A 26,408-nucleotide genomic window follows, 5' to 3' on the forward strand; every position below is an offset into this window, starting at 1 on the left:
TAAAAATGGGCATTCAGTTTATCCCTGATCGGAATTTGTAGAGCGGCTCTAACTAATATCCCAAGTATACGGAACACAAGTGACATTGGCCTTATATAGTTAAATACAAACTAGACCTCAATTCTGAGATTATTACGCTTTCAGTATCAATAGATATATACACTATGCTGTCAAAAGTATTGGAACGCACATAAAGTACAGACGTATTAGGATTTGACACTTTTTTTAAACTTCTATTTAGAATTATTGTTCAATTTTATTGGGGGGGGGGAGAATGCTCCGTCCACACACGTTGTGTTAAGAGAATGCTCTCTCAGCACAAGTTTTACTGTCTCGGTCTCTGAGGATTTTAAGTTCTTTTTTTCCTTCAGAAGAACATGATTTAATAAATCATAGAAGAGATTATCTCTCAGTGTGCATTGCGTTTTGCGAAACACCCCGCCAGAGTTTGGAAGAATGGTACTTGCCCTTTGGTCGTAAACAAGCTCTGAGTTCCCCTCTTTCTAACCCAAGAAGATTCGAAGCCTTTCAAATCTTCTTGGAGATTTGAAAAAGCTGGTCTATTTGGCGAACACACAAGTGGCAAACACATCTCGTATCTGCCTTGACATTATTTCTCAAGAACTAAATGTAGTCTGTTCATCCGATAAGCAGAATAATCTCCAAAGTGAAGGACGAAATCGACAATCGAAATCCAAATTATTCTTTTGGAGACTAATTATGGGAAGAATAAAGAATGCAAAGACGATAAAAAAAAATTAAAATATGGAAGAAATTGGTTGTAGAGGAGGATTTCCAAACAGGATCGAAAACTTCGAAGAATAGAATCACAAGTGCTTCAAATAGAAGAAAGAAGTAAAAATGAACCCACTGTTCAACTTTCAATCGATTTTCTTTGATTTGAGTTCATCGTTAATTTATATGCGCCTCAATTTTCCGTCCCTCCTTATCTTCGAACGCGTAGTTTCTTCTTCATCCCCTCAGGTAATTATAAAATATTCGTGGAGATTGATGATGGTCTTTGGAGTCCATGGAAGACATGAAGTCGAGTGTCACTTGTGGCGTATTCGCTAGCTGTTCTGCAGTAGTTGGTTTAAATGATCGTGTTTAGAGATCATCATCTCAGATTAAGAGCAATCATACGTATCCTGGGATTCATGAAGAAATTTTTTTTTCAGATTTTTTTTTTAAATATAATATGTTTTACTAGGTGCCAGGAAATGAGATCTTCAATGCGTTAAGAGTTACGGATATTTTTTTTAATTAAAAAAATCACGCCGATGTTTGATCCCTTTGAATGTGCAAAACATTAAGCCAGTTTTAGGTCTTCCTTTGGGGGGATGGAGTAGGAGAAATATAATTGATAATCGTAGCGGTGTTCGTCGTGCAGCGGCTACCGTACGGGATTAAAACCACCCACGGCAGGTCGCATGATCGAGCATAGGCATAAGGTGGCAGTCAAACCTCCCTCGCCGCTCTGCCGACCGACACTCCACGGGAACAGACAATTACCCGAAAATAGAAGGCCGCTGTTTCCAGTCTGTTGTTCTCGTGTTCCGAAGCACGCACTAGAGGGACGTGTTCCCTCGGGGACTGGCGACCTGAGGCACATCTCTTGTCCTCGCGCCACGTGCCGTCACCGCACATTTAACTCCTAATTACACTCAATCACGGACGTATTATCGGTTGTCGGCTCCACGGTACCGACAGTTCCGGAACTGCTGAGCTCTTATGCGTCAAGGGAACGCCGGACCCGAAACTGGTAGAACACAAGAGGAAGTTTTAGTAATACAAGGAGACCAGTCAGGCTGGAAATCTCTCCTTTTTCCGGATGTCGTCATTTTCACTTTCACGATTCCACTCCTGGACTACAACATCTGCCGTAACATCGTTTGAAGTGGAGCGATGACAATGCAGCCTCCAGCTACAGTTATCAGTCCGTAGTGAGCACACCGAGGGCTTCCTCGGAATACAATAACAGAAACAAAAGGTGTTGCGATTGCAGAGGGGGGGGGTGAATAGAAAGAAGAAAAAAGTGAAAGGCGTAGTCTGATCCGATTTTCCCTGAGTTGTGCATTCAATGTTTGGTTCCGTAAATAACACCTTTTATAACCTACAGGAATCTATCAACGTCATCATCATTCCAAAATACCTGCATTTCAGTAAACGAAGCATCGAAAAAAAAAAAAAGCGTGTTGATATTTCTTAATTGTTCTTTGGGCTTTTAGTAACAATCCAACCTTTCAAAAAGTGGTGCCACTGACACTTCTCATTTATTGTATTTCACCTAACACGCCTCTATGTAGAGCTTGCCATGAATCTATACTTTGGATGTAAGCAATCTACCAGCAAGTTGAATACGTTTATAGGGATGGAGTCTTTAATTCAATGTATGTATGTATTCGTGCCTGTTAACTGCGTTTATTCTTCTGGCTAGTTGTTTGTTTGTTTTATTGGAGGGAAAACCCAAGATTCCACGAGGTAGATCCTGCTACCTCTGTATATGATGGGATAACTCGCCTTCAGTTGAAGGGTGCTTATAAAGGTTATTCGTGTTCTAGATGGAATTAGATCTATCCCTAAGGGTGTCATCAATGTCCTTATTAAGCGATGGTGGTTATAGTTCTTGTGGTACACGATCTACGGAAGAAACAAAACTATACCGTACAGTTGTCAGAAAAGGAAGCTGCGCCTGATCCAACAGTCAGGTGGTTGAAGCCTTGATTGACATACAAATTTGTTTTTTTACTGCGGTTTACAAAACTTAATGACAACTTTTCAAAAGAACTCAAAGTCCAGTAGTCACTCTCTTATCTGTCACTGTATTCCGAAATTTATTTATAATAAAAGAATGAATAGTGAATGACACCATTTTTGTTGAAAATATGCTAGAAATTAGCACCCCATTATTAGCGCTCTTTTTTCTAATGCTCTGAGGTTTCATTAAACTCACATCGAAAACTTTCAACAGAATATTTTCCATTAAATGGAATTTTTATTTGATTATCATTGTGTGGTTCCAGGAATCACGCTCACAGTCCCTCCATTTGCTTACTACGATGTGACTGTGGACGAGGTGTCAACTTCGCCTTCGGTTGATGAGGATGATCTCATGGTTCCTCACCTGTTTAAACAGGGACGCGAAATTCCCGAGAAAATAGTGCAAAACAAGTAAGTAATTGAAATGAGATGTGGAAGATCCTTTTTTTAAACCAAAATCTAGCCGATGAAAGATCTTCATGTTCACAAACATCTGTGCCACCGATATGGATTCACATTCAGTGGAAAATGAATCCATAGTGCAGGTTGTGGATGGATATTTGTGAAAGTCTTCGAAGAGGTTCGTCGTCCAAAGTGAGACCGCCACCGCTACTTCCGTTTTACTTCTCTAGAATTCAGAGCAAGATCTCCGGATTATTTCACCAACGATACTGGATGGTCGTTAAGTTTATAAACTTTTGTTTGAAAAATTCACATAAAACATCTACACATGTTGAAACCGACATGGGTTGGTTTCAATCTTAGTTGCATTTCATAACAGGATGACTACTGTGGATAACAAGGGAAGGGTATGCATATACTGGGATTATTATTCCCGATTTTGCAAAGGCATTGACAGACAAACCATTCGTGGCAGATTCGTACGTAAGTTGTAGCAAATGGGAGGGCAAGAAGCTGGCTTTAAAAATATAACAATCCGTAACTATTAGGCTGTTTCAGAGGAAGATTGACAGTAGTGTTCTCTCTTGGCTGTTAATTTAGTCCTTATATTAACGATACGGAGCATGGACTGGGAGAAAATATTCTCATGAATAAAGATGATGCGAAGTGGTTGCAGTTTTTAAATATAACACAGAAGCAATTATGGTCATGAGGCGATCATATTTTAACAGAAAAAATGTAAGTTTTTTTGTTTGTTTTTTCACTTTTGTGTTGGAATTATGGTTAAGACTGTAAAGTTGGCACATTATAGTTGTAATCTGCGTGTATTCTCCAGTCGGTTTACCAGCTTTGTAGGATGAAAAGTCAAACTTTCTACGAGAAGAACCCCTGTACCACTTCTGTGTGAGAATGAGTAATCATCTTCAGTTGCGAAAACATTATAAATGTTCCTCGCATTCTAAACAAGATGTAAACCCATTTTTTTCAACCCAAAGATCTTATGATAAAAACAAACATTTTGAAACCACCGAGTATGAAATGTTATTTTTAATTAAAGAAACTTCGAATTGCTCAAAGACACGCTTCTTGTAAGTTTTGGTTAGCATTTGGTTTACTAGAGAAACAAAAAAAATCTTTTAAGTGCAGCAAGTGCCTATTAGGATTGTCGTTGTAAATAAAATTAATATTCGGATAGTTCTTAACCGAATTAGCTAAAACTTGAATATATATTCTTCTTTACAGTAGGCAGAATTTTAAATCGTTGATTTATATACTGTACTTCAGTTCATGTTACTTTCCTTAGAAGTACAAGACATACGACGTGCTTTTCATTGTGTTGCCTTCTCCATTGATCGTGCCACTTTCCTGTTAAGTTTCTTTCTGACAGTTTTCCTCTTGCACATAATTCATGAAACAGGAGACAAACAACAATAGTGACAGTTTTAGGACAGGCAAGTTCACTTAATTAACGAGCAACTTAAGCAACTTCATCTGTATTCCATCCCCCCCCCATCTAAAATAATCCGAAAACGCCAGATATAGTGCAGAACCCTCCTCTGGAACTTTCTCAAGCCAATAATAAACGAGACGGTGGTAGATGAATTTCCTATTCGTCTCCCACCTAAAGACAAACGCACACATCCCTCCCCACGGCGGAATTCGAAGCCGCTGTCCGTGTTCGGAGAGCAAGTACGGTAACCGCTCAGACGAGTAAGCAGTCAAATATACTTGGACACGATGAGATTTTTTCTTCTTCAAGAGAACATTTCCAAATGTATTCTGATGTCGAATTTGGAACTCACTTTTGAGCATCTTTTAGAACACACCTTCTGAGAATTATGGGTGTTATATGTGCTGTGGATTCGAGGGTACTACGACCGTAGAAGAAAGAATTCTATAATATGCAACACGAATTTTTCAAACCACAGACCAACCAGAAAAACACGCGCAATTTATAGACGTAAAATATTACACGAATAAGGATTAACCACCCCATTCCTTCAAATCTCTTTTTGAAAGTCTGCATGGTCTGCACATTTCTAGATTTACAGGAAAATGTTCGCATATTCTGTAAATCTTTTGTTTACAGAATACGTGAATCAGTAAATAATAGTAAATCAATAAAAACAAAATTATTTGTAATATTAAAAAAAAATTACTTTCTCTCCAACTCTGGCATTCATATCAACCATCATATTTTCTTTTTTTTCTTCTCCCTTCTTCCACACATTTTTATTCATTTATTTATTCCAGATACTCCTGCCACATCTGTAACTAATGAACTGCATGATGATTTGAGTTCGAGATATCCTCGTGCTCGAGTCCAAACAGCAAACTATTAGTGCACGTAACAATCAAAATTCACTTCGTTTTCATCGAGTATTTCTCATCCTTGTTCTTTTTAATCTGATTGCACGAATCTCCACGAGGAATCTGTCTAAGAAATAGAAATTTCCATGTTTCTAGATAAATGACGGGAGAGATGTTTTGATTAACTGTAGTTACGACTGAAACCAGTAATACTATTGAGCAAAAAACGCCAACGAAACATTCCCTACGAATTATGCTCGTATGATATTAAACAAGTTAAATTAGGTGCAGGAGATGGTGACGATTACGCGCCACATTCTCGTTGCCTTTCATCTAGCGCGTCGCAAATGGTGTATTTAACTGCTGCTACTGCGGGAATGGCAGAGACCAACAACCTACCAGTTTCCTAAAAGTTAAAGGATGAAAAGAGAGCTGCTTATTCCCTCGGGAAAATAAAAAGGAATTCCAAGATTTATTTTTTTATTTTATCTCATGAAATAACTAGTTTATTCTACGAATGGTCCTTCACTTTTGATTTTAAAAATATATAAATTTACAGAATTAGACGAATACTGGCTTATTGTTTATTGGTTAGAAAGTAACCCTGACCAGGCTGATGGAATTCAAGTTTCAAGTCTGTGCTTTCAAATCCCTATTCGATAGATAATTTAAGCATTGGTTATCAAGTTGGTATTCCGATTTTAAAATAGTGTTCGATAACTGACACTGAATAACACTTGGAATATACAACTAGTCTCCGTAGCTGAGTCGGTATAGATGAAGCCGGAATCGAATCCGAGGTCTTTTAGAGGAACCGTTATCTGGTCTTTTTCGACTAAAGGTGAGTTAGCTGGTCTCATACGGAAGTAGGGAGTTTTTTCACCCGGAAACTCGGGTTTTTCGTCCTCCAGAACAGGCAAACCGGCTCCGTGAACACACACACACACGGATCTACAGTCAAGAAGTCCCTCATTGGAGGGCACAACTTCAATCGGTCCTGGGGAACGGAATGGGAAAATTCGGGGGGAGAACCACACGACAAACAAACAAACAATATACAACTGCTTGGAAAGAAATCAACGGACACCACAGTGTGATGAAAAAAACAGCCATGGCGCTTACCTTAATAAGATGTAGGACCTCCTTTCGCTGCGATGACTGCAACAGTCCTATGGGACACACTTTCCACAAGAGAACGATAGCGATCAATGGGAATTTTGGACCATTCTTCCTTTAGGCATGTAATGAGATCCTCGACTGTTGTGGGGCGAACGTCCTTTGACCTCACCCGAATCTCCAGTTCATCCCACAGAGGTTTAATAGGGTTGGGATCAGGGCTCTGTGGAGGCCAGTCATGTGTTGTGACGTTCATGTCCATAAAACACGCAGTTACAGCAGCAGCCTTATGACAAGGTACATTGCCTTGTCGAAAGAGACAATCGTCAGTTCCGTAGAAACGCCACAAAATAGTAAGTATGGCATTGTCCAGAATGTTCAGATACCTCTCGGAGTTCAATGTTCGTGACACCACAAACAGAGCTCCAAGGCCAAACCAGGAAAAACAGGACCATGCCATCATATCGTTTCGTCCGAATTTCATAGTTTGGATTGCGTACTCTGATAAGAGACGTTCACAGGGCATCCGCCACGCCCATACCAGTTCATCTGCTCGGTAGAGGGTGTAGCGTGATTCGTCGCTTAATACAGCTTTCCAATCTTCCACATTCCACCGAACACGCTCTTTGCACCACTGAAGACGATGTTGCATGTTGGTTCGGGTAATGTGGGCCTTGCATATTACGATCTTACCATGGAAACCCATGTGGTGAGCCTCGGTTCTGAATGTTTTCTATGGATTCATGTTCTAGTCCATGCCCAGAACTCCGCATTCAGCGTGTCAGCTGACAAATGGTGTTTTTTGCATATATTATCCTTCGTAGCACCCTACGGTTATGTTCGGCGAATGTAGTGGGTAGTCCACTGCGGGTAGCACTTACAGCTGACTTCCTGCACTTCCATCTCAGTATGGTATTATCGTTGATTGTTGACCTGGGATGGCCCAATTTGTCAACAATTTGCCGAACAAATAGGCCTGCAACATGTCATCCTAACACAAAACCTCTCTCAAGTTCCATCAGTTACCTTCTCGCAGACACTTCACCTGGACACAGTTGCACTGACTTGGGAGCACCATATTCCTCCCATTTATACCGACTACAAACACGTGACTCTTTACACTGCACGAGAGCCTTGCCCCTAGGGATGTCCGTTGACTTCTTTCCAAGCAGTGTAAGTTTGATAAAGAAATAAAAGGTAATTGCAGTAACAGCAAACAGAAATAAATTGCGCCTGTAGAAAATTTAAAAAAAAAAAAATAAATAAGTATAGAAAACGTGAGGGAAGAAGAATTTCTTAGCTTGGTGTAAGACTCTACCCAACTCATTGGTGGTCTGAGGTATATTGAAAAAAAAAATAGATTAACGACAAAGGATTCTGGTCCATACTAGGAGAGGAACAGGGAAGAGAATTCCGGTAGCAAATCGCCACAACACTCACGTGTAATCTCATTTTGTAAATCACGTTCCTCTTGCAGTGGCCACATCCAAACACGTTCACTCATCCGTCGAATGACCATCATGATTCATCATTCATCATCCAGGGAACCTCCGCACTACACAGCAAATCGGAGTTTCATTTGGGATGATTTTGTTTGCGTGTAGAAGACCATTCACAGAAACCGATGTTTTGAAGTTTAATACATTCCTTAGGGGTGCTTAAGGGACAAAGCTGTATAACTGAGAGGAGACCTCCACATAGCCTTTAAAGGAATGCGGAGAACCGACCAGGGCTTCTGACCTAATGTCCAATCCTCACCTTCTCGTGGTGCACCCTGTTGGGTATCTACTTCGATACTGAACGAACGAGGATGGGCTGGCAATTTGGGATTTAGCCGACCAAATTGTATTCTTATTGGTTAAACCAAAATAAAAAATGATGGTACAACATGACAAAATTTCATGCTGGCTGGGGCGTCCCCCAGTTAAACAAGGCCCCCGTTGTTTTAGCCAGGGAACCAGGGCGAACAGCGAAAAGTCAGCTACTGGAACAAATCTGAAAACAAACCCCAACTCAACATCACCAGAGTTAAAGATCAGTGCTATCAACGTAAGAAGCCTGAATGGCAAAGAAATGGAGCTAGCTGAGGAATTAGATAAGTACCAGATCGACATAATAGGGGTGACTGAACCAAAAAAGAACAAAACTGGTGAGATCTTTCTAAGCAATAAATACAAAATGTTATATTCAGGCAATGACAATCAAGGAAAAGAAGAGTAGCCATAGTATTCAACACAAAATACGAGGCTAATCTTCTTGAATGGCAGGCAGTCTCAAGTAGAGTAATGTGGGCAAATATGAGAATGACGAACTGGACAATGAGACTTATTTGTGCCTATGGTCCCACAGAAGGTTCTACTAAGGTAGAAGTGGAGGAATTTTTTGACGCTCTAGAAAAAGCAACTGACACAATGAAAAAGGAAAAGTTGGTCCTTGTTGGGGAACTAAATAGCAGAGTAGGAAATGATTGCGAGACATACAAAAATATTTTGGGAAATTTGGAGAAAAGAGCAAAGCTAATAATAATGGCAAATACCTGTTGGATTTCTGCTCAGGACATGGACTGGTTATTACTAACACCATGTTCCAACATAAAAATGTGCACAAATTCACATGGAGAGAAGAGGCTAGGAATAAGAAAAGTCTCATTGACTATGTTATTGTTGATAGTGATGTCTTCTCCCTGCTGCAGGACACCAGAGTGTACAGAGGATTTGAAATTGAAAGTGATCACTATTTAGTCTTGAGCAGGATAAAATTGAATTTCATATTGAAAAGAATAACAGGTAAGAAAGTTTTAAAGCGAATAAAAGTTGAGCAGCTCTCAGATGTGAACTGTAGACTAAAATACAGAAAGATTATTGAAAAGAAAATGAAAGAGTTTGAGAACAGGAATCAAACCTTGGAGATTCAGTGGCAAACTCTGAAGAAAACATTGATTGATTCTGCCAGAGAGGCATGTGGTGAGGTTGTGTGCAAGGATAAAAAAATCAGAACTCCCTAGTGACACAGGAAGTTAAAGAGGCAGTGAAGGAAAAGAAGGAAGCATATCAAAAGTTCCTGGCAAATAAGTCAGCTTTTACTCTTACAGAATACAGAGACAAATGTAAGAAAGCTAAACAGTGTGTAAAACTAGCTAAACAAAAGTCATGGGAGGACTTTGGCAAGAATATAGAAAATAAATATCAAGAAGGTGGCAAAATATTCTGGAGGTTGTTGAAGAAGCTTAGGAATGGAGGAAAGAGTGCTGTAAAAGGAGTTAGAGATGATAAAGGTGACATGAAAACAGGAGAAAAAGATATCCTTGAAGTATGGAGTAATTACTTTGAAAAACTGCTAAATGAAACAAGCAGTGATGACAGCACAGTGATAAAAAACACTGACCAGGCATGCAGTCAGGAATACATATCCATACTTGAAGTAGAAAAAGCCATAAAAGGCTTGAAATGTGGAAAGGCAGCAGGAGTAGATGATATCCGACCAGAAATGCAGAAGTATGGTGGTAAGAGTCTTACAGTGGCTGCACTGCACAGTTCAGAAAGCCTGGACAGAGGGACGAATTCCCGATGATTGGAGTAGAGCTCTCATACCTTTAAAGGTATGTTATATGGTGTCAATAAAAAGGGAAATAAAACTGAATGTGAGAATTACAGAGGTATTTCCCTACTGAGTGTTCCTGGCAAGAACTATGCCAGTATACTTGAGAAACGGTTGAGAAGAATTGTGGAAGAAAAACTTGGTGAAGAACAAGCTGGATTCAGGCCAAATAGAGGCTGTCAGGATCAGATCTTCACTTTACGACAAATAGTCGAGAAAGCATGGGAATATAACAAAGATCTGTATTTAAGTTTTGTCGATTTGGAAAAGGCATATGACAAGGTGCCAAGAGAGAAGCTATTCAATACGCTGCAGTTATATACGCTGCAGTTATAGTGTCAATGGGGCATTATATCAAGCAATACTTAGTCATTATTATTTGTGTTGTAAGTCAGCAGTTAGAATTGAAGGAGGTATAGGAAGATGGTTTAATGTTAAATCTGGTGTGAGACAAGGATGTACATAATCCCCTCTGTTATTCATTATCTATATGGATCACATTATGAAGGAAAGTGGTATTAAATATGATATCAAAATTGGAGATGTTAATGTCAGCTCTTTGCTTTATGCTGATGATGTTATACTTCTAAATAAATCTGCTACAAGTCTGCAAGATTCTCTGACTAAACTGAATAGCTGTTGTAATAGATATGGTATGAAGGTCAGCAATAAAAAGACAAAGACAATGAAAATAGGCAGAATCATTGAAAATGTCAACTGTGTTGTGAATGGAGGACCTGTGGAACAAGTAAAACATTTCAGCTACTTAGGCACAATTTTTACTGAAGATGGTAAATTAAATATAGAAATAGACAACAGAATCAGCAAAGCTGGTATGGTAGGCAGTCAATTGAATAAATTCATATGGAATAAGAGAGAAATTAATAGGAACACTAAATTAGCTGTATACAAGACAGTGTTCAAACCAGTTTTATCTTATGGATCTGAGTGCTGGGTCAGAAGTAAAACACTTGACCAAAGACTAGAGACCGCAGATATGAGAGTCCTGTGAAAGATTAGAGGCGTGAACAGATGGCATCAATGGCAATATCATATTAAAAATGAGGATATTAGGAAAGAACTTGACATTGTCAGCATCCAGGAATGCATTAGCAGAGCTAATCTCAGGTGGTATGGTCACTTAAACCAAATGGGCAAAGAAAGATTAGCAAAACAAGTGTTCTCTTTCAGGTTGGCAGGAAAACGACCCAGAGCAAGACCAAGATATAGGTGGATTGATACAATGCAAAGTGCCTTAGATGATAGAAATATAAGATCTGATAATGTTGGAGTCTTGACAAGTAACAGACTGAATTGGAGGAAAATTGTAGATAGGAAGTTAGTAATGATGTAATTTTTTCATGTAGTACTGTCATATCCTGTACACCCCTTGAGGGTACATGGCAGGAATTTGATAATGATGATGATGATGATGATGATGATGGCACATTCCGGCACAAATCTGTTAGGTGAGAAAATTCCGTGACGAACTGAATCCTTTCAGCACCATCCTCTCCCTTTACATCACTTTAAATAGTCTTCCTGACTGTTTACACCATCATTTCCGTCTTTTAATTTCAGCCTAACTGGGCTGAAACGAATGCTGATAACATGCTTTTATCGAGGCCACCATATTATCACCATATTGTCTTATTGTTCCAAGTGATTGGTTGCTAGTATAATATTCCGAGAAAAATGGAGGTGCCACATAACTTGTAATAAAGTATTTCTTTTTACAGTGAATGAAGGCGAAGGTGCATTCGTTACGAATTATAAACTTCTAACATCATTTCATTCGTATTTACTTTACTTCGTAATATATCCAATTAAAATGGTTTTGCACATCGCTGAAATGAATTTTTAAAAATGAATTTTAAGACGATCACCCACCCATAAAAGATTACTTTGAATGGCTCAAGGTAGCTTGATCAAGGATAAACTGGAAATTGTCCAAACAGAGTATTATATGCCACTTTAGACTTTCCAATAAGTAACAAAAAACAAGGGGGTGGGGGGGAGGAGAATGTGAGTACTTAACCAATTAAAGCTTTAGTTAACTATTTATTAAGTAATCATGTTTTGGGGGTCTCGTACACCAATCTTTCAGTGAGCCCATTAAGACTTTAGATTGTACTGTTATAACTTTCGTACGCTTCCCAACTCGAGAACGATTTCATTGAGATTGGTAAGCTCTTGAGATCTTGCATTGCAAGATTTCGCTGTAGTGTACTTATGTCACTGAGGGAGTAAGAAGCACAATCTTATTTGAAGGTCATGAATCCACTAATAGTAAGTGGATAGTCTTACGCTGTTTTCAATAAGTGGTTTGAATATCGGCCGACAAAGTCTCCATATGACTCTGGGCAATTCTCAGCAATACTCTCGCTGAGCAATTTTGCTGATGTTCGCTGCGACTACCAAATTAATATTTTGTTAAAAGTAAACTTTCAGCACTAAAATCGAAATTTCAAAATTGCACTGATGATACGAACAACAAATATTTACTCCACACCTATAATGATTAGCGTAGATTAGCCATATCTATTAAATGAATTAACTAATTAAAATTGGCTAATTAAATCAATAGCAGGAAGAACGCTCTTTCTTCCCAATCGGTAATATAGTTTCTCGCGTGTCACCATGGACGATCCTTTTATGTTCGATTCTGTACTTTGTTGTACAAACACAGCAATGCAACAAGCTCAGAACTGCTTTCTTTTTCTGTCTCTCAGAAATCAATAAACTCATTTTGTTTTTCAATTTCCAATTCTCCTCTCATTCTTTATCCAAGCGAAGCCATTTGCAAATAAAGACTTAAACATCAGCAGCGAAATGAATGAACAAAGAATGTTTTATTCCTTTTACATTTATGTGTATTAAAAATCAGTAAAACGATAAAAACGAAATAAAATGAATTACTTTTTATATAAAAATGCAAGGCCTTTAGTATCTGATAATAGACGATCCCAGTATGTTATCGCAAATTTTCGATACTGCATGTAACGTAATCCTATCACCATATCTCGTGTGTCAAATGTACAATACGGACATTCATTCCTATTAATAACACAATTTAAGTTGACTTAATTACGTACGTAACTGCTTAATTTCCTTGTAATTCCCCTAAAGTGGAATTGCAAGGAAATTTACCTTAGGTGGAATTTCGTAGAAACTGTATGAACTCTCCGGTGGAGTTTCCTGTTTTGCAGGTGCATCTTACATCCTACCACTGCCACATAAGATCGACTGACTCTCAGCCAAGAATCCTTGATAAAGATCTCTCTCTCTCTCTCTCTCCACACACGCACACATACACACACAATCATTTACTGATAATATCTTTCTACTACATACAGCGAAAACAGGAGCTGGTTATTATGTAAAAGGGATTCCATGGTAATAGCCTGTTAGCGGGGAAACATCTGGATTCGAATCCAACTACTGCTATGGAAATGGAGGAAATCTGTAACAGTTACCAGCAATTAGGGCGGCGTTAGACTGCCACCCTGTTTACTGGAGACCTGAAGTTCCATGTTTGGTCCTAGAGCAGAGTTTCCGGACTATGTAAAAAATAAGAATTAAAAATACAAAAATATATGAAATTGATAAAAAGAGAAAAAAAAATCCTTAGCCCACCCACTGTTCAAGATGTATTATAGGTTTGCAAGTAGTGTGATAGCATGTTCTGCATATAAACATACGGCGTTTGAAGCAATTTTTAAATAAAATAATATATGATTATTATTATTTTAAAATATTATTTTAATCACTACAACCTGAGTATTTACATTTTGGGGTCTGCCTACTCACTGATGAGACCTCAAGAAAGGTCGAAACCGGCCTGGGTAGTGCCCCCCCCCATAATGTATAACATCATATATCTCCTAGGAGATGTGTTTTACATTATGGGAAAATACTAAGGATAGTGACCAGAGTTTAATCCACCTTTACTAAGAGTTGCCCCTGTCATGAAAGGTTTGCTTACGCTTGGACCAGCCGAAACTTTTATAGTTTCTCTATTCGGCATGAAACTCCTGCAGTTTCTCTGAAACTCTTGTAGTTTCTCTATTCGGCTTGAAATAATGTTGGATTCAATATTCACTTAATTTGAATAATTATTTTAGTCACTTTGATGATATGCTGGAATTATGTTCTTCCATTCACTTCGACTTCTTGTTTACAAATGCTTCTGTTGTTTCGTTCAGCATAAAATAATCAGCAGATGGATGTAAAATATTTCCGTTTTCTGCTTGTTGCTCACATGCTCAATTGCAGGAGAAAGGCAGATTATCAGATTAGCGCAGTTAATGCAATCACGACAATTTACAGAACCGAGATAATGTATGCTGAAGCCGGGATATGTAATTTGTCAGTGGATTTAACACAACAGAAAGTTATTAGCGTGTAAGATAGTTATATTGTGGAATGAATAACGAAAACTACACGAGGCAACTCGTTAAACGAGATCAACTATATTGTACAGAAGCCTTTCATTTATCTCATCGAACTGAACTAAATGACAAAAGCGGGATATTTCTCGCCAAATTGGACTGAGCTTGGCTTAATGAAGGCTTCTGATTTTGATAAGCATATTGAGCTCGTGTCGTGTATGTAATGCGGTAAGATTCTGCATTCTTTAAGTAGTTTCCAGTAATTTTATCAATGTGGTTATGTCATCCTCCAGATACGCCACCTATTTATTGAATATAATCACAAAAAAAAATGGAAAAATTAAAAGTAAGCCTTTTGCATTGCCAATAGTAACTGAAGACAATCATATTTATGAAGGACAGTTCGCAGTGAGAAATAAAAACATCGAGTGGAAGTTATAAGTGATCCAGTAGTTATTGTATTGCTCTGACTACTAAAATAAATAAAATAATAATAATAAAACAGCAGAACTAACTATGAATTGTGGGCGTAAGTGAGCGGTAGTCGTGTGTCCTTATGATGCAGAGTTTTCTAAATTACGAGAGAAAAATCGGAGTTTCCGAGAACAGATACTTGTAACTCTGTGAGAAATCAAGCAACACTGGGGTCGATGACCGAAAAATAGTATTTTGCGAATCGTTTATCTTTGATAAAGATATCCGGAGCCTTCAGAGCCTCCTCCGTAACTTAATTAGTTTCGACCGAACCCTTTAGTTGGAAAGACCTCGCTATTCGAATCCTGTCCATGACGCGAAGAACAAAATCAATGAAAAGGTGGTCCCATCCGGAGCAGGGGTTAGCCTGTTTTCCAGGGATGAAAAATCCCAAAACTCGGATTTTTCATCCCTGGAAAACAGGAAATCGCCCCGATGTATAGTTTTGTGAAGTTAATCCTGCGGACCCTCTGGCGTCCCATAATTGTTAAACCTCCGGAATTGGAGAAGTCACTTGAAGAAGAAAAATAAAATATAAAACAAAATAAATTAAAATTAAAATTAAAAAAGCGTCTTCTGAAGAAGGTCTGTTCTGTGTTTCCTATTAGCTGGTCTTGTGCTCGATCTATTTTGCAATGCAGGACGTAAACCGACGAATTTCGAAACTAAATTCAAGCAAATATTAAACAATATTCATTAACTGCCTATGAGCAAACCGATTCAAGTCGCTATCAGGAAACGAAATCTCAGCATTTAAGTCTGAAGTTATCTCGAAATGAAACTTATGGACCTACAGAACCTGTCATTATACATGATTATCGCATAAATTACAAAATAATCGTATCACGCTAATGCCATGAGCCGAGTGGTTTTTGTGTGTGTGTGTGTGTGTGTGTGTGTGTGTGTGTGTGTGTGTGTGTGTGTGTGTGTGTGTGTGTGTGTGTGTGTGTGTGTGTGTGTGTGTGTGTGTGTGTGTGTGTGTGCGTGCGTGCGAACGGCACGATTTTCTGTTCTGCTGGAGAAATACTTGCGTTTTTCTGGAGTTACAAACTGTTCTATTCGTATGTCACTACTCATCATATGTAAACGTCGCTATACAAAAGGTGTAAATTCGGACAGCTCATTCAACTGGACTGTACTACGGAAACCACAAGGATATAATTTATTCTCACGGGATAATCTAGACCAGAGCATTTGAACCAAGCAGATATATCGCACCCATGTAAGGCCATGGATGGTCTTAAGGATTAGATCCACAGCCCACTGTTTGGAAACTGCAGACAGATGATGTCTAGTCGGCTAACCGCATCGAATTGAGTTGCTTATTTTTGTACTGCGTTCCACCATTTCTCGTTGTGCATGTTTCTCATCGTTTCCTGGAAAGTTTAGAATGTTGGTGCTGCCTTTTGGCTTTATATATGAATGTTGATCTACTCTTTGTTATTCATTTGTAATTTGCATTTCTAGTTTCCCTGGTTGAGTTTTCCATCTTCTGATCCAAACATCTGCAGTGATCGCATCACTTTTATTCTCATAAAAACGAAAATCTTAATTCAGAACTGATTTTCGAATAATTTGTCGTCTGTTCACAATAATAACAACAACAATCTTTCTCACTGGCCATGCATCAGAGTATCCCTCGATCCTTTTTTCTGTATAAACTTTTGCAAATCGTTTCCCGAATACACTCGGGAAGAATCTGCCAAATTCATCAGATTTATTGCTTGAGTAATTTTAAGAAAAAAAAGTTTATATCATGAGAGTAGTTTCCAACCAGTAGGGAGACATAATAAGAGTAAAAATAAATAAATAAATAAACGCCATGTTAAGCTTTTAGAAATTACGAAATGTTATGATATCACCCTTATGAGTACGTGTGCTCATGTGACCTTCAAACAATATATCTGCCTCCATGGAGCGAGACTACCAGAAAAAAAAAAAAAGACTAAGGTTACATTCTACTCAATGAATGCTTATGCTGTTTTTTTTTCTTTTTTTTTTCACGCGGTTTCATCGAATTAGTTGATCTTCGGACACAGAAAAGTGGGGGAGGGGGGTTCTCCGTAAAATTATATTTTTAATCCTAACTCTTAAACATCTACTCACACTACTTCAGACAACAATATGTGTTAGATTTAGGATCACAATATGGCAGCTGTTATCTGATGTGTTCTCTCGCTCTCCCTGATAGCCACGAACTCAGTAATCGCTGACGGCTGAGAGCCGACCAATCGTCAAATCGTTTTTCCAGGTTAATTACGAATAAAAAGGAGTCCCGCCTACTTCTTTGGAGAAATGAAGGCGCAAGATTGATTGATTTTTATCACCTTACACTTTACTCGTAAAATTATTTCTTAAAAGAATTGATTTTCCAGCTTAAAGGGATGAAAATCAACTACCATCCAAAGACATTCACAAACATCCAGGTTCGAACCTGTTAGATGGAGAACGGACTTACCGTCCATTCGTTCTACCAGTCCAGCCGAACCTACCACTTTAGAACAGCTATTAATCCTTTACAAAATTCGACCTGCACGCATTCATATCTCTTTTGCCATGTCTTGGGTGTCCTGTCCCCAGTCGAGCTCGTAAAATTCTTATCACCAAATGAGAAAGAGCAATTACGACATCGTCGTTCCATTATTCGCTCAATGCACAACAGCAGTGGAGACTTAGTCGGAGCGAGCTCCTCTAAAAATAGCAACTGATTACCACTCATTCTTAGTTCAAGTCCATGTAACACATACTCACACACAATTCTAAGAAGGAACATACACAGTTCCTTCTTAGAATTGCATAATGAGAGGGCGTGTTAACAAGAAAAGCATAAAATTCTTGATTTAAACCTGAATTTTATATGATTCGTTCATAATGTTCAATCATTCTCAATAACCGCAAATTTATTTGTGCTTAAGCTAAAAAATATATAATTCTTTTCACGAGAATTTCATTAAAATAGGAACCTGGATTAAAAAAAAAAAAGGCTTTTTTTTTCTCGTTTGTAATTTTTATTTTATTTTATTTTATTTATTTATTTATTTTATTTTTTTTTTGTTCTCAAGTGTGCACGGAAAAATTTAATAGATTGAATTTAACTGCAAATAAACCTTTTAATTTTGTATTAAATTAAATTCCATTAAAATTTAGTCAGTATTGCATTATTGAATGTAGATTTTAAACACTTTTTTTTTCATTTAATTTTTAAGCGAGGCGCATTTTTACTGGTTATTTAAAGATTACACGAAAACGTGACAAGAAAAACTGTAAGAAGGTTTAAACTAATATTTAAATTTAAAAATCAATAAAAACAGTTTACTCTACCCAAAATTGAACAAGCATCACCTGGATAAACCTTATAAACTTTTATCCTCGTTAAGATTTCTTTCAGCTGTTCGTCAGGTGCATATTCTTTTGACAAATTGCGTTCACGCCTCCGAACTAGTTTTGAAATTCGAGTTATGAACACGAACTTGCGCAACGTACTGCAAAATGACCATTTCCCCGAGCAAGACTTTGTCAAGGAGATATTCGGTAATCTAGCAGCAATTGCTTGCTACACAATGGCAGAACGACGATGGGTGTGTGAACAGCGTGAATGCTGAAATTTGAAACGCGCTACAGACAGAGTGAGAACAGAAACCCATAAGTACAAGGCAAAATAATTTTAGTGAATATTGGAGGTGCTTCGAACCAAATAAAGACATCCAACTTTTCAGTTCCCTACTAATTGGGCTTTGTCCATACAGATTGCGAGAGATCGACGGTATTGGAGATTTATAAGTTACGACGTCCACCTGTAAGAGGGGAGGATGTCAGAGCGTTCTCATGTCCGACATTCACCTCTCCTGTCTAAGTTACGATGCCATAGATTGTCCCCGCAGAAAGCATTGGGAGTAGATGACACAGGCATGCTATTGCGAGAGAACGTCTCGGTCGAACCCCTAGTGACAAGACGCTGGGTCTTCCTTTCCCGTCACCGCCGGTAGCCGATAACACAAATCTATGCAGGAGATAATCTCATGCAGAGTTGTCCAGGCAGAGACCGCACGAACGGATTAGCTGTCCCCCACTCGAGACCCAGCGGGGAGCAGTGTAGGCAGAGGTGCCAATAAAAAATTAAACGATGCCAACAAGGTGAAAAGGGCGGACCTCGGAGATAATAAATTAACGGACTGAGGCAGCGTGCAGAGAGGCCACAAAGCTTGTCTCTGCCGTTGCTGGCGGTACGGACGGGGACAAAGTGAAGAAACGGGACATAAACCTGGTCCTGGCACCGCCGTGACAGCACATCCGGGAAAAAGCGGAGTGTCCTCGTGGGAGCGGACACTCGAAACAAGCGTGTGGTTTAAAGGGACAGCCGTGTTAACAGTGACGGCAGGTGACATAGGTAAAGAGGATAAATGATTTACCGGCCACAGTTCGTTTGTCATGAAGCTGGAGGCTTAGAGATGACTGTAGTCGAGATTAATTATCATTTTGCTGCCACATTTACCTGTCCGGCACTAACCCTGATTAATTACGGTTATCGTCTGCACACATTAATAGTCCACCGCTGTTGATATGGCCCTTTACGAAGAGACTGGGAGAAGCTATCGCTTGTTGGGCTTAGCAAAATACGTACATGCCAGTCTGGGTTCCGAGTGAGCTGTGCTTATTATCACACGAGCGAGAACTGGTGGAATATTATGAAATATTAGAAGGTAAAAAAATGTATTCTATAAGCACAACCATAAAAAAATATTCGCATAGTTAAGAATTTTGATTTAGTGGAATTTTTTCCCCTTGCCTCAATGCCAACGCTCTGCCTTGATAAGAATTTCCGATTCCAATTTTAAAACCGAGGATGCTCGAAGTTGACTCTTTCGATTTTGCACCAGCTACATTTTAAATGAACTATTTAAGTTTCGTATTTCGTAATGCTGGATGGGAATAAATTTCGAATTAATTAGGCTTTCTCAATTCGTAGGAAGAGCGAAAAGATAATTAGTTCAGATTCGTTTTAAAGAGAAACCAAATCTCAAAAAGCTGAGGTTATGTCGTCTACGTTCGTATACATCACGGGAATCGATGCATAACATGAATAAGGTAGAAAATTCTTCGAAATATATACGATATCAAAATTTAAAAATCACAACCTGAAAATATATACAATAAGTGCATCCGAAAAAATGAGAAAAAAAAAAAAAAACGAAAGCCGATAAACTCTTCCAATGTAGTACCAGCTTACAATATTACTCGAATATTATTATGAACGTAATTTATTTTCGTTTTGCACCTTTGAGTGAAAAATAATACAGAAATCTGTGTCTGTTGGTATCGTGCATAAAGACCTCAGCGACATCCAGGAGTGGTTCTGCAGTTTAGTGCCGAGACTATTGCAAAATAAAGAAAGCAACAATAAATATTTATTTTAGGTGTGGAATTTTAACGGTAATACACTAGTGATGTCACTGTAGGAACTCACTCCACCTATGAGTGAATACTTGTGATAGTAGCAGAGTTACGTATATGACTAAACGATGTTTAGAGTCATATACTACGTATAGTCATATATGACGTATAGTCACATACTACGTATATGACTCTAAACGCTGATTCTCAAGAATCATATGTCTAAATAGCACAGCGTAATTAATTAATTTTTAATTACCATATCTTAAAAGTAGGAAGTAATTCATTAAAAATATTGACTAAAAAAATATGCACAAGCAGAACCAATAGTTGCCATGGAAACATGACGTCGCATCCTTCTTAGTTGAGAACAAACAATTGCATTATATAGAAAGACACAACAGCGCCACAATATTTGTTAGAGTAAGTGGGTATTTATATGATAAATACCCACTTACTCTAACACCTGCTGCTGGGTGGGGGAGTATTTATATGATAAATACTCCCCCACCCAGCTATAACAAACAGCAGTAGCTGAAGATCGTGTGAATAGGAGTGTTTGATATTAATCTGAACATGAGAACAGTTCACGGTTGTCAATAACTGGATTGATAGATTGAAATAATCAACGATTAGCAATCACAGAAGTAACAAATGCGGGGCCCCCATTGGGATCCATTTGGTAGAACCCTAATTTAAGATAATTACGTATTGTGAATATATGCTATTACGCATATTAAAAAATAAATAACATATTCATTGAATATATTATTTCTTTTAAAAATGCTTCTTTTGTGCTCTACTCGCTGCATGTGACGACCACAAAGTTCACACACTTACGGGTGACCGCTTCTTGCACATTACTTTCGCTTTAATGTAACGTAGGCATCGAAATCACAGCAGGTATGAATGGGGCCGTCACGCCAGTGAGGTTTCATTAGGAGTTTTAAAAAAATCCTGCACGTTTTCCCTATTGAATGCACTTATTAAATATGTATTTAATAAGAGCATTACATGCATCTGCCATAAATAATGCAGAGCAGTTGACGTTACTGCAGGGGCCAGACGATCGCTTGACGATGTTTCCCATCACCGAATTCAAAGGTTTGGGTTTCATACCCAGAGTATAAGTCAATTCCTTCTTTCAGAAATATTTTTAAGCTTCAAATATCGTCTTATACGCCGACATAAACGGTAATAATGAAGTTTTTTTTCCAGCAAAATCATCCAAAATTTTATCGGATTTTAAATTTCGTGCTTTGAAGACTAATTGGGCCTTCATTGATTGGGTCTGAAGGACCCAAAAAAAGGAATGCTGATTTAAAACTACAATAAGTTTCAGCATATCATCAGTTCAGCTTCACCTTGCTTTAACAGTGAATACGTTTACGCAATAACAATTTTAAGCAGATTCACAAACATAATTCAGAAATTTCCCTGAAAATGCCGGTGACAACAACGCAACAGGTGGAACTGTGATGAAGTCAATGGCAGCAGAAAGCGATATTCAGTTTCCAGTATGAAGTGTCGGCTTTATCATGAAACATCACTGACGTGTGCTAGTCTAGTAGCCATTGCGCTGAAAACAACCATTCGCAAAACATACTCTCATCCCAGAACACTCAATCACGTTTCTTTCCACAAAGCGAGCAAATCGGCCAAAAGAACTCACGCAGTCCGCCGACAGGGGACATTAGGAGCAATAGGAATTGATCACCCTATTCAGTCTGATCTGCTTTTGAATCCCTGCATTGTGGATATACGCGAAAGCGTAAAACAGGAAGAAAAATTTAACTAAAAAGTACGACATTTAGTTTGTATTTTTGACGAGGAATATATATGAACGTGTTCTTGTAAAAATAACGAATAAAAATTCAAAATACAGAATAGGCATACCGCGTAGCCTTATGATTAGTAAAAAAAAAAATAGTATTAAATTAGTTTATGAATCGGTAGAAAACGATATGAGAAAGCGCTACAGGTATTTGCTGTGTGTGTGTGTGTGTGTGTGTGTGTGTGTGTGTGTGTGTGTGTGTGTGTGTGTGTGTGTGTGTGGTGTCACATTTTAATGATAAAAAAACCATAATAATAATATATTTGACATAATATTGTGCTAGAAGTAGGTAAAGTAAACATTACGTATGCGAGGAGTAAGGTCCACATTGGCCATGCAATCAGCAACAGCTCAACATCAGTACCATATGAAGTACTGGTGTTGACTGTCCTTAGTTTAAAAAGTATTGATTATAAGAAACATAGCCAGAAGTTCCTATAGGTGCTTTCTGCACAGTTTAAAATATCTGACTGTTTTCCGGTGTCTGCTAGAGACCGTGAAAAATAAATATTTGTCTCTACTACAGACAGACCCTAATTAATTTGGCTTTCATAAAATATTAACACATGAGAATGGAAATCATCACAGAATCATAAAGAGTGGCCTTTCATAGAATCATTCTTACTGGGTGGTGTCATTCATTAGATCACAACAATCTATAAACTTCCATTTTTGAACTTATATTGGCAATGCACCTCATCGTTTTGAATAGTTTACGCTATGGGAGCATTTCATGTAGCTCGTTGGACTCTGATGTTACTTGAGCTATTAAACTCTCAAAAAGTCTCTCTCTCTCTCTCTGTCTCTCTCTTCCTCTCTCTCTCCCTCTCTTGTTATCTGCGTTTTACAACTGCAATAAATAGATTTTTTGCGCCTTTACAGAACACCTCAGTCAACCATGTAATGTTTGCATTCCTTGTTCCGTACTCCACTTAAAGTACTTAAGAGAAGTACGCTGAACAAGAAGAAGCACATTACTGCCATATACATCTTCTTTATCGCTTGAATAAAACAGAACTTTATCTTAGCATTAAGAGATATTTCGCAATAGACGTACCACCAAAACAAAAAATGCAAAGTTCGCATGGTACGTGTATTGCGCGTTTACAGAAGAAAGTAACATAATTAAACTAACTTAAAGGTATAGAAGTACCACACAGGGCAGGGCCCACCTTACATAATCTGTTCGGCAGTAGACGTTGTCCTCTCTGATGAAACAAGACGGTTGTCGGTCGAGAACGGCTTGACAGACGCAACATCGGAGACAGTGTGCGTGCCACGATCGTCCATTTACCCTTAGCAGATAGCGGTCCGTTATGAGTTTGGCGCATGCACAACACACCTCCCTTTCTGTCTGGAAAAAAATGAATGAGTTTTGTTTATGATAAAGGAAGTAACACTAAGATCAAAGTTTTTGTTTGTTGTTTTGTTTAGAATAAAATTCACGTCAGTTTCACTGCTAAAAAACATACTTTTTTATTCGCTGTTAGCATTCAAAACAGTTAGGGTTAACAGTTAAAGCAACGAGCACTGAAATGCGAGACTTGCTTTTAGACATATATAATAACAGCACTAGAAATACATACACGTTTGCACAAGAATAATGTTTAATTTGCCAAATATTTCGGTCTGAATATTACAGACCATCTTCAGTGGAATAGTTTTAAAAAACAAGTTGGAATACGAACAATTGATCATTCATACACAGAACAAGCCGCGTGATGTCATATCGCTAAGTATTAGAAGAGTAAACATTTTTAAAGTCATAATTAAAGATATTAATTCAGAAATTCATATAATAATCTTAAATAACATTAGACTAATACAGGAAATTTACAAAAAAAAAAAATAATAATAATGTGTTATCCTGATTAAACTTTCCCAAATTTTGATATACAGTCATTACGATTCAAGTTAGCACGTTGAAGTAAGGCTTCCACACTTTCTTTAAATAAACGTTCAAATTTGTAGCGACATCTGTGTAGGAGGAGAGTCTTGGACCAAAGGATGTTGTGGTTTGTTTCTAATCCATGCTGAGCTAATCCAGATTTCTCAGGTTTGTTGTGTTGAATTGATGAGTGATGCTCTTGAATTCTTTTTTCTATGGAACGTCCAGTTTGTCCAAAGTAAGAAAGATTACAATTAGAAGGAACTTGATACACACCAGGCAGAGACAAAGTTGAGCGTTTATCTTTAGATGAAGGAAACTGGGGTGGATAATTTGTTAATAGGTGTATAAATGGCTGTTAGACCATATTCTTTAGAATTCTCGAAATTGGTTCTGAAATCATATCTGAAATATGATCTAACAGCCACTTATACACCTATTAACAAATTATCCACCCCAGTTTCCTTCATCTAAAGATAAACGCTCAACTTTGTCTGTGCCTGGTGTGTATCAAGTTCCTTCTAATTGTAATCTTTCTTACTTTGGACAAACTGGACGTTCCATAGAAAAAAGAATTCAAGAGCATCACTCATCAATTCAACACAACAAACCTGAGAAATCTGGATTAGCTCAGCATGGATTAGAAACAAACCACAACATCCTTTGGTCCAAGACTCTCCTCCTACACAGATGTCGCTACAAATTTGAACGTTTATTTAAAGAAAGTGTGGAGGCCTTACTTCAACGTCCTAACTTCGTAATGACTGTATATCTATATCAAAAATTTGGGAAAGTTTAATCAGGATAACACATTATTTTTTTTTTTGTAAATTTCCTATATTAGTCTAATGTTATTTAAGATTATTATATGAATTTCTGAATTAATATCTTTAATTATGACTTTAAAAATGTTTACTCTTCTAATACTTAGCGATATGACTCACGCGGCTCGTTCTATGGGTGAATGATCAATTGTTCGTATTCCAACTTGTTTTTTTTAAACTATTCCACTGAAGATGGTCTGTAATATTCAGACCGAAATATTTGGCAAATTAAACATTTTTCTTGTGCAAACGTGTATATATTTCTAATCATTATGTCACAAGTATCGTTAAAAAATCTAATAACAGCACTAATTCAATACATTAGCTTCACAGTATAGCCCACATAAGCAGTATTAACATCCCATATATATCTAGCAGTGATGCAAGATATTAAGGTTTTACGAGTCAAAAATTGGAGAAGCTTGGCACTGAAGGCTTGCAGAAGTTTCTGAAGAAGGCCTTTTTTTTTAAAGTAGACATTTTTTTAAATTATTCACCTATTTGGTTTTTCGTTTATATATATTAATATACACACAATGTTGTTAAAATTATCAGAGACGAAGTTATTCAAAAAACCTTGCAGTTGCATACATAGTTAAGTTAAAGCAAGATTTTTTCGATATGGCGAGTAATATTTCACACAAAATGTACTGTTTTTTTTTTTCTTCTATATTTTATCGTAGCGTACAGAACCGCAACAACATTTGTGCATGAAGTATCTTCCGTTCCTAAAATCTTGTTACAAATTTTAGCTTGCAGTGCAGCACATGTCACGAAGTACACTTTCCACTAATTATCTTTCTCGTGCGAAATCTCCAGTCATTCTTCATACAAAACATTTTTTTAAATCCAACCAAGGAATTCGTTTTCCGTGTATGATTTCTCACAAGAATTCCTGTTCATCCAACAAGACATTCCTACCAGGATGCACTGATCAGCGTCATATCGACAAGAAACCAATATTCTAATGACATAACACGAAGAGCTTCTTCCTACCAAAGCACTTACGAGGGTGGTCTGAATAGTTCTCGGCCTCACAATGAAAAACGAATTTATAATTTCAAAATTATTTTTCAACATAATCTCCCTTGAGACTAATACATTTATTCCAGCGATGCTCCAGCGCCATTATCCCGTCCCTGTGGTGGTTCTCAGTGAGATCTGCAAAATACCCCTCTACCGAGCTGCAATCACCTCTTGATTCGAAGAAGAAGAACGCCGACCACCGAGAAAGAGTTTTAGTTTTGAGAAGAGACAGAAGTCAGAGGAAGCTAAATCTGGGGAATAGGGTGGATGTTCCAACAATTCAAATTGCAGATCCCTTGATTTCCCCACTGTCAAAACACCTTTGTGGGCAGGTGCATTGTCCTGGTGAGATGATTTTTTTCTTCTGCAAACCGAGTCTTTTCTCACGAATTTTT

General features: G+C 37.9%; 1 protein-coding gene across 1 annotated transcript in view; it reads right to left on the bottom strand.

The window, feature by feature from the left end:
• LOC150110706 (LIM/homeobox protein Awh-like) overlaps positions 1-23,565 on the bottom strand; it is a 67,076-nt gene extending 43,511 nt beyond the window's left edge. The window contains exon 1 of the mRNA XM_090405557.1: positions 23,453-23,565. Coding sequence (XP_090261683.1) covers positions 23,453-23,565 — 113 coding nt within the window. The remainder of the gene's footprint in view (positions 1-23,452) is intronic.
• Positions 23,566-26,408: the final 2,843 nt, after the last annotated feature.

Source organism: Typopeltis vanoorti, chromosome 1 (genome assembly GCF_054136105.1).
Source record: "Typopeltis vanoorti isolate ZY-2024b chromosome 1, IOZ_Tvanoo_1.0, whole genome shotgun sequence".
In the NCBI taxonomy this organism is placed as follows: Eukaryota; Metazoa; Arthropoda; class Arachnida; order Uropygi; family Thelyphonidae; genus Typopeltis; species Typopeltis vanoorti.